At 40.2% G+C, this 13403-nt stretch overlaps 1 protein-coding gene across 1 annotated transcript in view; it reads right to left on the bottom strand.

Moving 5' to 3' along the window:
• Cntnap2 (contactin associated protein 2) overlaps window positions 1-13403 on the bottom strand; it is a 1597185-nt gene that overhangs the window by 199825 nt on the left and 1383957 nt on the right. The window contains exon 16 of the mRNA XM_048340407.1: window positions 4389-4559. Coding sequence (XP_048196364.1) covers window positions 4389-4559 — 171 coding nt within the window. The remainder of the gene's footprint in view (window positions 1-4388; window positions 4560-13403) is intronic.

Genomic DNA, 13403 nt, shown 5'->3' with positions numbered 1-13403 from the left:
ACACAACAACCAACAAAGCGGAGTGATTCTAACTATTGATTTTTTTGGGGCCTGTTTTCTAAAACAAAGATCTTTGAGGGAAAGGATCGTGTTTAATTTGACTATGTCCCCCAGCACCCAGCATAGTTTCTGGGACATAGTAGACAGTACTCATTGAAGGGATGAAGAAACTCACAGTAAATAAGTGAAACCAGAGTTTTAAAATTTACCTGCAAAGTATGCTGATGAGTAAGACTTCCCTGATTGTATCCTGTGTATTTTCCTATTTGTGCGTAAGATGTTAATAGTATCTCATTAACTTATTGTACACAGGCTCACTGTTCTAAGAGTCAAAAAATCTTCCACTCTTGACAGAAGGGCACAATGTAGTTAATTAACAGGATTGCCATTCTGGAAACATTGTGTAAGCATGCACTGTAACAAAATGCCTTTGAGACACACACAGAGAAACCAAGTTGGAATTTCTATCACAAAGAAATCAGCAAGCCTCAAGGTAATAAAAAAAAAAGAGAGATTGTTTAAACCAAAATTTGTAAGAACGGAGCCCTCTGATAACTGTGCATGGAGAGAATTCTCTACTCATTGTCCTAGGAATCCCAACAGGGGAAAAAGAAGAACTGAACTAAATATTTCAATCAGTGAGGACAGAGCATGGTCTCTTTGCATGCTGCTTATGGAAGAGTTTAAAATCCAAAGATTGAGGTAGATTGAGGTAGCCCCCAAACAGGATCAGAGGACCAAAGATAAGTTTCAGGGATATTAGCACCAGATAAACTTTGACCCTGTGATGATGTACAGCCCCTTCTCTAGCTCATCTTGGAACCCCATCAGGCCCAAAGTCATTGCATCCTGGAGATGCATGCTGAAAGCCGTAGTATTCATTAGAGAGGATCATTCCAGGCCTATAGCTAGCCAGCTGGCCTGTCTATTTCTTGGCTCCTTTCCTTTCCAGAAATTTCTTTGTGCTTAACCTTTCTCTCACTCTATCTCTAAGAACTGTTTTACACACACTCCTGAAGATTCCCAATCCCTCTCTGAGGAGCCATCTTGCTACCCTGTCTACCTTGATCCAACTCTTGCCCAATAACTGAGGAAATCACCTTTCTCATTCTAGGATTTTGCCTGGAAATCTTGTTTGAAATTGGTAAGGCCCTGAAGCACACAGCTAAGACTGTTTAGATCTGCATTTTGCCAAGTTACAGTTCTGATCAACCCAAATAAGAATTGCATTTCTTTATCAATTTATGCCTCAGTTTATCCTCATCTTTATTGTAGAACCATTTCTTTTCTTTTTTGCCTGTCCTGGGGCATTAACTCAGGGCCAGGGTGATGTCCCTGACCTTCTTTTGCTCAAGGCTAGCCCTTTAACCACTTGAGCTACAATGCCACCTCTGGATTTTTCTGAGTAGTTTATCGGATATTAGGGTCTCATGGACTTCCTGCCTGGGCTGGTTTCGAACCCTGATTTTCAGATCTCAGTGTCTCAAGTAGTTAGGATTACAAGCATGAACTACCGGTGCCTGGCTAACACTATTTCTTAGTTATTTACTTTGAAGACGTCTTTCTCAAGTAAAAAAGTCTGTCTCCCCCCACTAAAGTTCCTTTGGACTTCATTGGAGATGTCATATCCTGATGGGTGTCCAATATCCACCACTGGGGGGAATCTTAAGAAACAGAGTTTTAGAAAAAGGATTTGAAATTGTTGTGTTTATTGTAGGTACAAGGGTCTCTGAAAAGAGACCCTCAAATCTGTGTCCCAGAGTCTTCACCCAGAGTAAACTACATGACAGAAAATATGTCAGCTATGTCATGACAATTTATCCTTCAGCTGCAGAGTTTTCATGCTTTAGAAAGGCTCTGAAAACACCTCTGATGACAACTCCATCTGAAATAGATGGCAGTGTTGACACGAGTGATAGGCAGAAGCCCCTGTTGTCCCCACACTTAGTCTGTCCTGACACCCAGGCATTGCTTTATAAAAGAGGAGGATATGAAACAAAGATAGGGAGAACGGGTCATTAAATAGAAATGAGAAAATTGCTAAAATATGAAATTGGCTTTTTTGGGGGGTCATGGGATATTTATTTCTAAAACATGACCCAACTAATATAGAAGTGCGAAAATAGTTTGATTCAATTAATTTTAACAGAAGAAAGTGAAATTCCTTTTTATATAATTCCAATCCTTAATTCAATACAGTGTTTTAACAAATAAATAAATATGTAATTTTAGTTCTTTCACAAAGAACATGCTCCTCCAGTCGCTCTTTCTGTCATATCTGGCATAATGAGCAACCCCGGGATGATAATTAAATATGCCAGATACTGAAATAAATGTTCTATGAATATCTATGTCCACTAATCAGAACAGCCCCCATGAATGAATATCCCTACTTTACAGCTTAGGAAAGTGAGATACAAAGAGATCCATAAATTCATCCAGCATTTGGATTTGAACTTGAGAACGTAATTCCAAAGTCTGGTCCTTCTGCTAAGTCATCATTTCCTTTTTTTTTTTTTTTTTCAAATAAAAGAACAGTGCATTTACTCAGAACATGACAAGTCAGGACACAGTGAAGACACTTGGACATCCATGTTCATTGCTGCACTATTCACAATGGCCAAGTTATGGAAACAGCCCAGGTACCCTTCAATAAATGCATGTGTCAAAAAAAATATGGTACCTTTACCCAATGGAATTTTACTCATCCATGAGAAAGAATAATATTATGTCATTTGCAGAGAAATGGCTGGACCTAGAACAAATCATGTTAAGTGAGGTAAGCCAAGCTCAAAGAGACAAATGTACATGTGTTCTCTCATATGGGGGAGCTAGATATAAAACACACTGGGCCATAATAAATTATACAGAGCTCTATGCATTTACCCACAAACAAGCAAACTTCACAAGGGGATATGTAGGGAGGAATCCAAAGGCATAATTTCTCTGAACATCTAAGGTACTATTTATCAAAATGAATTCCAGAAAATAGAAATTGGCTTTTTAAGAGGGGAGAAAGGGAGGTGAGGAAGGGTGAACAAATACAGTCATTGCAAAAACAACAACACAAAACCCTACTTAACTTGTGGATAGGGATGGGAAGGGGAAAATGTGGGAAAGCGAAGGAATGGGTGGCATTGCTCAACAAGCATTGTACTCATTGCACCTGACTCATGGGATTGAAACCCCTTTGTACAAGTCCTTAATTATAACAATAATAAAAATGAACTCAATGGGATTTCTACAGAATGATGTTCACCTGAGATTCTCTTTTGAAACCGTTTATCACATAGTTTAAAACACAGAAGCATATTGATAGTTATAAGTATCAAGAGAGAAAAATATTTCATCAGGTAACACTGGAAATGGATTTGGGCTCATTCTGAGAACCAGTAGCATGGGCCCTCAGATGAAGGGGGAGGGAGACATGGCCTCCACCAGGCTGAGAGATTGTGAAGGAGCAATGGATATGCACTGTGGCCTTGTAGACCCTGACCTGTCTAAACAGTCACATGAGTCCTGTGCTTGCAAATATTCACTTCACCTGGAAGTCCATGGGCTGTAAATTCCTGAAGCTGAACTTGACTTCTGAGCTTACAAAGACCCAAGAAGGTAAGAATTGCCCTTCTTTTTCCTTTTATAACAAAAAAATATTTTTAGTATCTTGTAGTGTATTTATAGATTCATTTGGGGGAGTATTATTATCCTGACAATATTAAAGCCTTTCAGTATAAGGCTTCATTCACCAGAGTGGCTCTTCTTGAATGCAGTGGGCCACTTCCTGCCACAGAGGCCATCCTCAACAACAGACCCCTCACAGCCTGGGGCCTCAAGGCCACCTGGACTGATCTAAACAGCACATACCCTGGGTCCACCTTGGCCTTCTTCTGTGTCCTTGGCTACACACATTTAGACCCTGCATTTTTGCAGGGTGGGAGGGTGCAGGGTGAAAAGCTGCACACCCAGCATTCCATCAGATAAATTGTATGCAGCTGTCTCAGTCACAACGATGTTATTATTTATTATTTGTTTTCCTTTCTGTTAATTCTCCTTCTTCTTGGCTCTCAAATCTCTTTACACCATCCTCTGTTTATTGTTGACCCATGTCCTTGGAGAATTACTCCATAAGAAAGAACTTCACATGTATTTGCTTCTCTCATATTACTTGGGAAATACATTTCTTGCCTTCGGGCATGTCTGCCTACAGCTTCTTCCCAGAGAGCAACCTGAGGAGAAGACTCTCAGTTGCATGTCTGTCTTCTAGTCCTGTCCTGTTTCTGCAATGGAGAACATCTATGCTCTCATTACAGTATAACACTATCCCAGTCCAGAACTAGCCTGAAGCCACAAAGTGGCTACTCAAGCATCGACAGAGAACTGGTACTCACACTTCAGCTCCAGCTTGATGAAGTCCGTGTTTCCCATATTTTCAAGAAACACTCCCCGGGGGATAAGTGTCTTGAAGTAGAAAGAGATGTCAGCACTCGTTTCTCCTTGGAATGTAGAGAAGTGCAGATAGGATGAAGGGTTCGGGAAAGAGGCAGCATTCCAGTAATTCCCTGTGAGGAGAAAAGCCAAACCACACTAGTTACACCTTGATTAGGATAATTGCACAAACGATATCAATTTCTAGAGTTTAATGGCCTTATTCCATATCCCCCAGAAACATACCTTTCACTTCCCCAAAGTTACATCCTTGTGTACACAAAATAAATTTACTTAGGCATATTTATTATACATGTTATCATTTCAATACCAGCACAGAAACATATACATAATAAAATATTAATAGCAGTTATGGGTTAAGGCAGTTGATTAGAAGCTTCCACCATGTAACTTTACAAAAATGAAGAGTCAGGGTAGTGAAGCAGATTCTACATTCTTAGGGCAGAAAGAGAGACACATCTGGATTAAGAAGGAGGTGACAGGACACTATAAACATGGAGAAATAGAATGGTGATAAGCAAAAAAGCAAAAACAGTCCACAGTGCCACCTCTTTCTGGTGTGGGGGAGCCAACGCTGAATCACAGCCTCAAGGCATGACGGGTATCTTGGTGACTGCACACTGGCAGATGTAGCTGCAAGAGAAGCCGTTAAGGCTTTTGAGCCTTAAATCGAATGGGAAGATTTGGTGTGAGAGTGGCCCCTCTTACACAGCAGTCTAGCAGTGGAGAAGAAATCTCTCTTTGCACATTTCTATATTTTGGTTTGTGGGGGCCTTATTATTTGAAACTGGGGACAGTCGTAAGTCAGGAACCCTGGATGTACCTGCCAGAGTGTCTTAGTGGGAGATTGTTACCAAAGGCAGTCATGGGGGTGATTGGAAACAGACGTGCTAACAGCTTAGGCAATGGGGAACTGGGGCTATGGAAGACAGACTGGCCAGTAGCCCCACTTTCCACAGCAAGGAGCTACACTTATTCCCAGTGGATTACTATAGAGTCTGAGACTCCTGGACCCAGGAATTGCACAGCCACTGACTTACTGTCCTGTGTATCATGCTACTGTGCAGGACTGAGAGTTTTGAGACAACATAGCTCAATTGTCCCTTCTGCACGGGGTTTGTTGTGGCTTGTGGAGATGTGGACGTCATGAGGCTGGCAGGCAGAGCCATGTTCTCTCATGTCCTCCCCTTTGATGGAGAACTCAGTACTTTTGCTCCCTTCACTCTATGATATGCTTAGGGGACACTGTAGACTTGGGGGACACTATAGGCTGGGATGTTTGCTACCCCTGGGAGAGCCAACAGAGAAGAGTCCATGGGAATCTGTCTGGCCCACAGACAGCAGACTTGTTGGAGCCAGTAGTGACTTCTGGTATCAAAGAAGAAAAGCTTCCAGAGTGAAGCCTTGATTCTGACAATATAAGCTTGACCAACTTAGCCCTCTGCCTACATACTGCATCAACCCCCTATAGTGGGTACAGTGAGGAACCACAAGACTCCAGCTGTAATCCACTCTACCCCCCCTTCTGTAGAGATTCTAATGTGAGAAAAACTTGAAAGAAATAACCTACAATTATTTGCCTCAAGAAAACAGAATAAAACACAAACCAAAATGAAACAAGAAACCACAATTATTTTTCTCTTTACTAATCATTTTAAATGTTCTTACTTTATCTTACTAATATTTTATTATCTTTTAAGTAGTTGTACAAAACAGTTGCCATTCAACAGAACAGCTATGAATATGTCTTGATCAATGTCACCCTTTTCAACATTCTCACCTATCCCTCCCAACTCACCCCTTCTCTTACTTGTCTTAACTTTGTAGGATATACATTGGATTCCTTACTGCATTCTTTCCACTTCTCCTCTTCATTTGTCTACCTCTCTCTTCAGAACCCTGGCCTCACCCCTTTCAAGTTCTGCTTTCTGGCATTTACCAGATTGAACTTTAACTTTGCCTTTCTAAGGAATGAGGCTATTTGAATTCTCCCTTGAATCTACCATGTTTTAGTTACTACACTTGTATACACTTGCATACCACCCAACATATTTACTTACAAGTTTTAAAGCTAATTATAATTTCCACATATGTGAGAAAACATGCAACCTTTGTCTCTCAGGGCCTGATTTATTCCACTTAACAAAATTTTCCAGGTCCTTCCATTTATTTGCAAATGATGCAATATCATTCTTTCTAATGGCTGAGCAAAGTCCCCTTGTGTGTATAGACAACCTTTTCTTGATCATTCATCCACTGAGGGGCATCTGGGCTGATTCTATACCCTGGATACTCTGAATAGTGCTTCAATGAACATGGTTGTGCTGGTGGCTTTAATGTATCCTCTTTTGTAATCTTTGGGATCAATGGCTAGGAGTGGAATTGCTGGATCTTAGGGTAGTTCACTGAAATCTGATCCCTATCTATCACCTTGCACCAGCACCAATTCAAAATGGATCAAAGATCTCAAACCCTGAAACCATGAAACTATTACAGGAAGGAGTAGGAGAAGTATTAGGAGTCATTGGCACAGGCAAGGGGTTTCCGAGCAAAGATCCAGAAGTACAGTAAATCAAAGAACTACTTGATAAATGAAACTGCATCAAACTAAAAAGTTTCTGCATGGCACAGGACATAGCTAATAAGTGAAATAGACAGCCTACAGAATTAGAGAAGATTTTTGCCAGCTACATATCAGACAATGACCTAATATCCAGAATATACAAAGAACTTAAAAATTAAACCCTCAAAACAACCCAACAACCAATAAATGGCCTAAAGAGTGTCTTCTCAGATTTATTTACTTCATTTACTTTGAGAAATATATCTTGCCTTTGGGCATGTCTGTCTACAGCTGCTTCCTTAAGACCAGTATGAGGACAAGAATCTGGATTTCATATCTATCTTCTAGTCCTGTTTCTGGAATGGGGAAAACCATTGATGTTCTAACTACTTTAGAGAAAAGATAGCTCAGTGTTAGGAGCACTGGATACTTACTTGTTGAAGACTTCAACTATATCCTTATTTTTCAAAACAGAACCAAAACCTGAAATGTTGAAACTACTAGAGGAAAACATTGGAAAATCATTTCAACATGTAGGGATGGGCAACCACATTCTGATTAGGACTTGGTAACTGAGGAAATAATGGGAAGTGTTGACAAAAAGAATCACATAAGATGAAAAAAGTTCTGTGCAGCAAAAGAAGCAATCACTGGAGTGAAGAGCCAGACTAGTAGACGGGAGGAAATCTTTGACAGTTATTTCTCTGACAGGGGATTAATATCCAGATTATATAGAAAATCCGAAAATTCTAAGTACTGAAAGACTGAATAAGCAAGTTACTAAGTGGGCGAATGAACTGAACAGATAATTCTCCAAAGAAATAAAAATGGCCAACATTGCCAAAGTGAAGTACAGAGGGGTTACAGTTTCATGTGTAACAAGTACATTTCCTTATCCAACTTGTTACCTCCTCCCTCATTTTTCCTCCGCCTTCCACCTCCCCATTCCCCCGCCCCGCCATGAGTTGTACAGTTTGTTTACACCAATTGGTTTTGTAAGTATTGGTTTTGGAATGGTTTGTCTTTTTATCCTTTGTCTCAATTTTGGTATTCCCTTTCCCTTCCCTAGTTCCAATACATGTAAACACAGTATCAAGGGTACTAAGATCAGTTACAGTGATGGCAGGGTAAAACCACAGGAAGGGAATACGAGAGGAAAAAAAGGGGTATGGTTTCACAAGGCATGTTGAAAATAACTACAACAATGATATAACACTTGTTTCCATAACTTGGAGTTCATTTTGCTTATCATCATCTTATGTGTTCATATGGGCATAGCTATTGAACTATTGTGATAGTCTGCTATGACTATCCTAGAGATATACTAATTATTCCCTATGAGGGAAACCACAGAGTCCATGTTTATTTGGGTCTGGCTCACTCCACTTAGCATAAATTTTCCAAGTTCTTCCATTTCCTTACAAGTGGGGTAGTGTCAGTCTTTCTGATAGAGGCATAGAATTCCATTGTGTATATGTACCACATTTTCTTGATCCACTTATCTACTGAGGGGCATCTGGGTTGGTTCCATATTTCAGCAATGAAAATTGTGCTGTGATGAATGTAGTTGTGCTGGTGGCTTTAGTGTGGTCTTGCTTGTAATCTTTTGGAGAGATGCCCAACAGTGGGGCTGCTGGGTCATAGGGGAGTTCTATGTTTAGCCTTCTGAGGAACCTTCATAGTGCTTTCCAGAGTGGTTGAATGTTCAATATCTTTAACCATCAGGGAAATGCAAGTCAAACCTACAATGAGTTTCCATCTCACCACAATCAAAATAGCCAATATTAAAAAAGACAAACCACAACAGATTCTGGCCTGCATATGGGACAAAGAAATCTCCTACTGTTAGTGAGAATGTTACCAAAGTGCAACCACTATGGAAGTTAGTATTGAGGCTCCTTAAAAAATGGAAAATGGACATACCATATGATCCAGAAATACAAGCCCACTGCATGCACCTGAAGGAATCAAAGTCATCTTCTGAAAGACATACATGCACACTTATGTTTATTCCAACAGCAGTCACAATAGCTGAGGCATGAAATCAGCCTTGGGGCCCATCAGTGAGTGAATTGGTAAAGAAAACGTGGTATTTATATAACAATGAACTATTAGTTAGCCACAAGGAAGAACAACATCATCTATGAAAATAAGTGAAATAAGCTAATCTCAGAAGTTCTGCATGTTTTTTCTCATGTGTGCTATGTAGAGAAAAAGGAAAGTATGAAAGGGAATTTTTGTGAAGAGGGAGAGAACTAATGGGAAGTATGGAGATGAATGTGATAAGTGAGGTGAAGATAATAAAAATATTTTATATATGTGTGTGAAAATGATTTAATAAAATCTATTATATTATACAAGTAATATGTAATCATAAAAGAAAAAAACTTATAAAATATTTGATTGTATGTGGTCATTGGAATTTCTAACAGGAAGAGCCCTGGAGGGATTCCAGAAGATAATTGCTGAGAGCTCCCGGTGCTTCTGTATGTGGGCTGGTGTTGTTGTTGGAACTTGGGTCTTTATGCCAGTGGCTTTGGCCTGGTACAGAAGCAGCGGGCTGGTACTAAGCATGATTAAAGAAAAGAAAATGGCCAGGTTTGTTATTCTGCTCTTGCTTTTCCCCCACATTTGTCTCAGGAAAACCAAGGACTGCTCTGGTGGAAGCAAGAGTTGTAGAGCTGGGGTTTCAGGAATGAAGTCCTGTGGAAATGAGGAGCTGAGGAAAAGTGGCGACTGACCAGGCAACAAGTTTATGACCGTTTCCTGCCTTTTCCCAGCACCAAGTGAGTTGCCATATAGAGGGCATCTCTTCCCTAATCACCCCTTCCTTGGGTCTTCTAGAAGTTCTGACCTGTGGGGTGTGTTGTGGGGTGGAAAGTGATGAGGTAAGCTCATCTGCCAACTGATCTCAGCGTCAAGTCTGGACCTTGTGGGAAGCCATGGAACCTGACATCTCTCCTGGTATTGCCTGTTAGAGTAGCTGCTTCCCTGGAGAAAAGCAGCTCACAGGACAAACAAAAACCCTCAGCCTGCATACTCCGATTCCAGATGGGCTAAGAATTTTATATTGAGACCACGACGTGGCTCTCAACTTCACTGTCAGGGAAGAAATTTCTTTTTAATGTGTATATTTCTGAGCACATTTGCTATCACAGTTGAAGACTGAAATATATGAGCATGTTTTAAAGCAGTTGTTAAAGCCTGGGGCTTTAATATCAAATCAAACACGGTTGTGTAAAAACGGATTTTTGGTGTATCTTTCCTTGGAAAAGTACAATGAATCAAATAAGTCCACTTCATTAGTTTCTATTCATAAACAAACTATATCCACCTTCCTTTTATGGCAATTATGTATATATGCAATAATAAAACCAACCACTACTCTTAAATAAAGATGATTTTGCATTGGTATTACTATTCCTTAAGCCATAATGTTAAATTAAACATATAACATTACTCTTCTATGAGATATTAAAATGCCTTCCTACCTAATTAATACAATTTGTTTTTCTTTTGTACTGAATCCAGGCTGTAGTGATAAGTTTATGGGGAGTTTTATGGTAAATACATGCTGATAGGCACATTGACATTTTACCAAGTTTACTGGAGCATCTAGGATCCTAGAACAAAGCAGCCAGTGGTTTTTCATCCACTAGTGGGGAAAAGTAGGAGAGGAAACTTTACAAGGTGTGGAAACAAGGCAGAGGAAACAGTACTTCTCCCGTCCCCCTGGGGGAGGTGGTTGCATGACTCTCACTGAGTAGCAAAACCATGGATGCTGCAGTTCCTTATATAAAATGCAGATATATTTGTATATCAACTGTGTGCATCCTCCTTCAGACTTTAAGTCATTTCCAGATTATGTATCATACCTCACACCAGGTAAGGTACTGAAGGTCACTGTTATGCTGCATTGGCTCAAAAATGTCATTAAGAAAAAGTTGTGTGTGTTCAGAACAAACCCAAGATTTAAAGAGTGTGTTGGATTCGCAGTTGTTGAATCTCAAGATGGAAAACTCTGATTGGTCCTATTTGAACTTCCTCAGGTGCAGGCATGCTGGTGATCACCTGGTGGTTTCTGATTGACTTGCTGGAGGTCACATGGTGGTTCCTGATTGGCTTTGCTGGAGGTCACATGGTGGTTCCTGATTGGCTTGCTGGAGGTCACATGGTGGTTCCTGATTGGCTCACATGGTGGTTTCTGATTGGCTTACTGGAGATCACATGGTGGTTTCTGATGGCTTATGCTCAAGTTTTGTTTTACTATTTACATTGAATTTGGTGTTGGTTCCCTGAGGAATTTGTACACTTTAGGTAAGTTGTTGAATGCATGAACATAATGTCCTTCAAAATATTTTCTTGGGTTCTGGAATTCTCCTAGTCTAATCGTCTCCCTAGTAATTATTTTAGCAGGCAATACAAAAACACTAAGTCAGTGTAAAATGAGTCTGAAACCTCAATGATGGTAAAACATGTGGTAGGAAAGGGGCAATTGGACTTTTCTTAAGATTCCCAAAGTCTTAGTGAAATTGTAATTAAAAAAAAAAACCTGGAAAAATCATGGCCTTTAGCAGGAGAAAAATAGGATAATGTCTTTTATGGGGAAGAATATTGCCTAACATTGAGTAGGATAATATCGAAGCCAGGTCACCTGAGTCATGAGCCTCTCAGGTGGGTGAACACCTGGTGTCCTTCATAAGGAGGGAAGGGCAGGCTCGCCCATCTGCCTAGCAGTGAAGGACTCGGAGAAAACCTGAATCAAAGGAGCAACCTCTCACCCTTGAAATCCCTAAGTGGAGAGGGAAGGAAGATGAGTCCCCTGGGGCCAGGAGCGTGGGCTTATCCTAATTGGGTGACAGCTCTTTAACAGCCTAAGAGCCTGCAAAGATCAGAGTCCCTGGTGGTTCTTTAGCTTGAAGCAAAGCAATTCTGTCTCTTTAGGCTGAATTCCCAGGACAGGAATGTAATTAACATTTTCAAGTTTCAATCCAATGAAGTTCATTCTTATTTTCAGAGGTGGTGATGTATTAACAGAAGGGCAGCTGTCCAAAATGATTCTAGAATAAAGGAGAGCTAAAAGTAAAACATGCCAGTATTTATTTGAGGGCCGGCACTAGTTATTCCGACAGAGCTATCCCCGGAGAGAAGGGCAGTTCAATCGCTTATTCGAGTTTGATGAAACAGCTCTACAGATCCCATTTCCATTTATTCTAATTCTATGCTCACTAAGCAACTTTAGGCGAATTCTCTCGCTTGCATAGGCTTATTCTCAGCGAAATCCCGCCATGTGTGAGCAGTATTTACTGGGATCCTGAAAATGCCTCGATGTCACATGCTACCAACAATGGAGAAGCTTCACTTTGGACTAGACAGGTAGGCATCACAACTGAGTTGTTACTTCCGTGCTTCTACAGGTGAGCCACTGGAGCCCAGACAGAAGGTATTAGAATGCCATCTATATTTATCTGTAAAAGCCCATCCCTGCAAATGCCTATTTTATATAGCTCTACTATATAATCTATATACCACGTGAGGTCAATGGTGCATATAATTTATAAGCATGCCCTTTCAGTGGAATGTCTACTTACTTTGAGCAATGTATTAAAAAATGTTTAGGGGCTGGGTATGGTAGTCTGTGCCTGTAATCCCAACTACTAGGGAAACAGCAATCAGAGAAACTTGGGCTGAGGAAATTACAGGATAGAAAATATACTTAATAAATAACTAAAACACAAAAGAGCATTATTCATGGCTCAAGGGATAAGAGGCCTCTCTAGCAAGCATGAAGCTCGGAGTTCAAACCCCAGTACTACCGAAAAGAGGGAAAGGGATGCTGTTGCTTTAGACTAAGGTAACCCTCTCTGAATCTTTTCTGAAAGATTCTGAGTCTTTTTCTGAAAGAATGCTACTGGGATTTTGTGTTATAGAAAAATAACAGGATAGCTTTCCTAGTGTTCACTGCACAATCAGGGAACTTGTAGAATTATTATTGTTCGCTTATATTACTCCCAACTGACTATAAACTCCTTGAAAGCCGAGATAAGACTATTTCATTTCTGTGACCTTTGGCATCTAATAAATAATTGTTAAACAACTGGATAACTAATAAATTGCTCTTCTTATTTATATCCCAAACTACTTCATATGCAAAGTCTTCATGGCACAAAAAGTGCTTTATTACTAACCTGAGTATTGAAGATGCTAAATAAATAGAAATAACAGCGAATGCTGCTTTAGCACAGACAGATAACTGGCCACTGCTTCCCCTAGTTTGCCATAATTTTCCTCATCCCTGACTTTATTTCTGTTATTCCCTGGAGACTTCATTGAACAATGCCATGAATTGGCAAGACTGATAGCCCCATAACTGTAAGGTTATCGGGCCAGCTGC

Source organism: Perognathus longimembris, chromosome 2, assembly GCF_023159225.1.
Source record: "Perognathus longimembris pacificus isolate PPM17 chromosome 2, ASM2315922v1, whole genome shotgun sequence".
NCBI lineage: Eukaryota > Metazoa > Chordata > Mammalia > Rodentia > Heteromyidae > Perognathus > Perognathus longimembris.
Note: the sequence above shows the minus strand (reverse complement) of the source record. Positions and strands in the feature narration are given on the sequence as shown.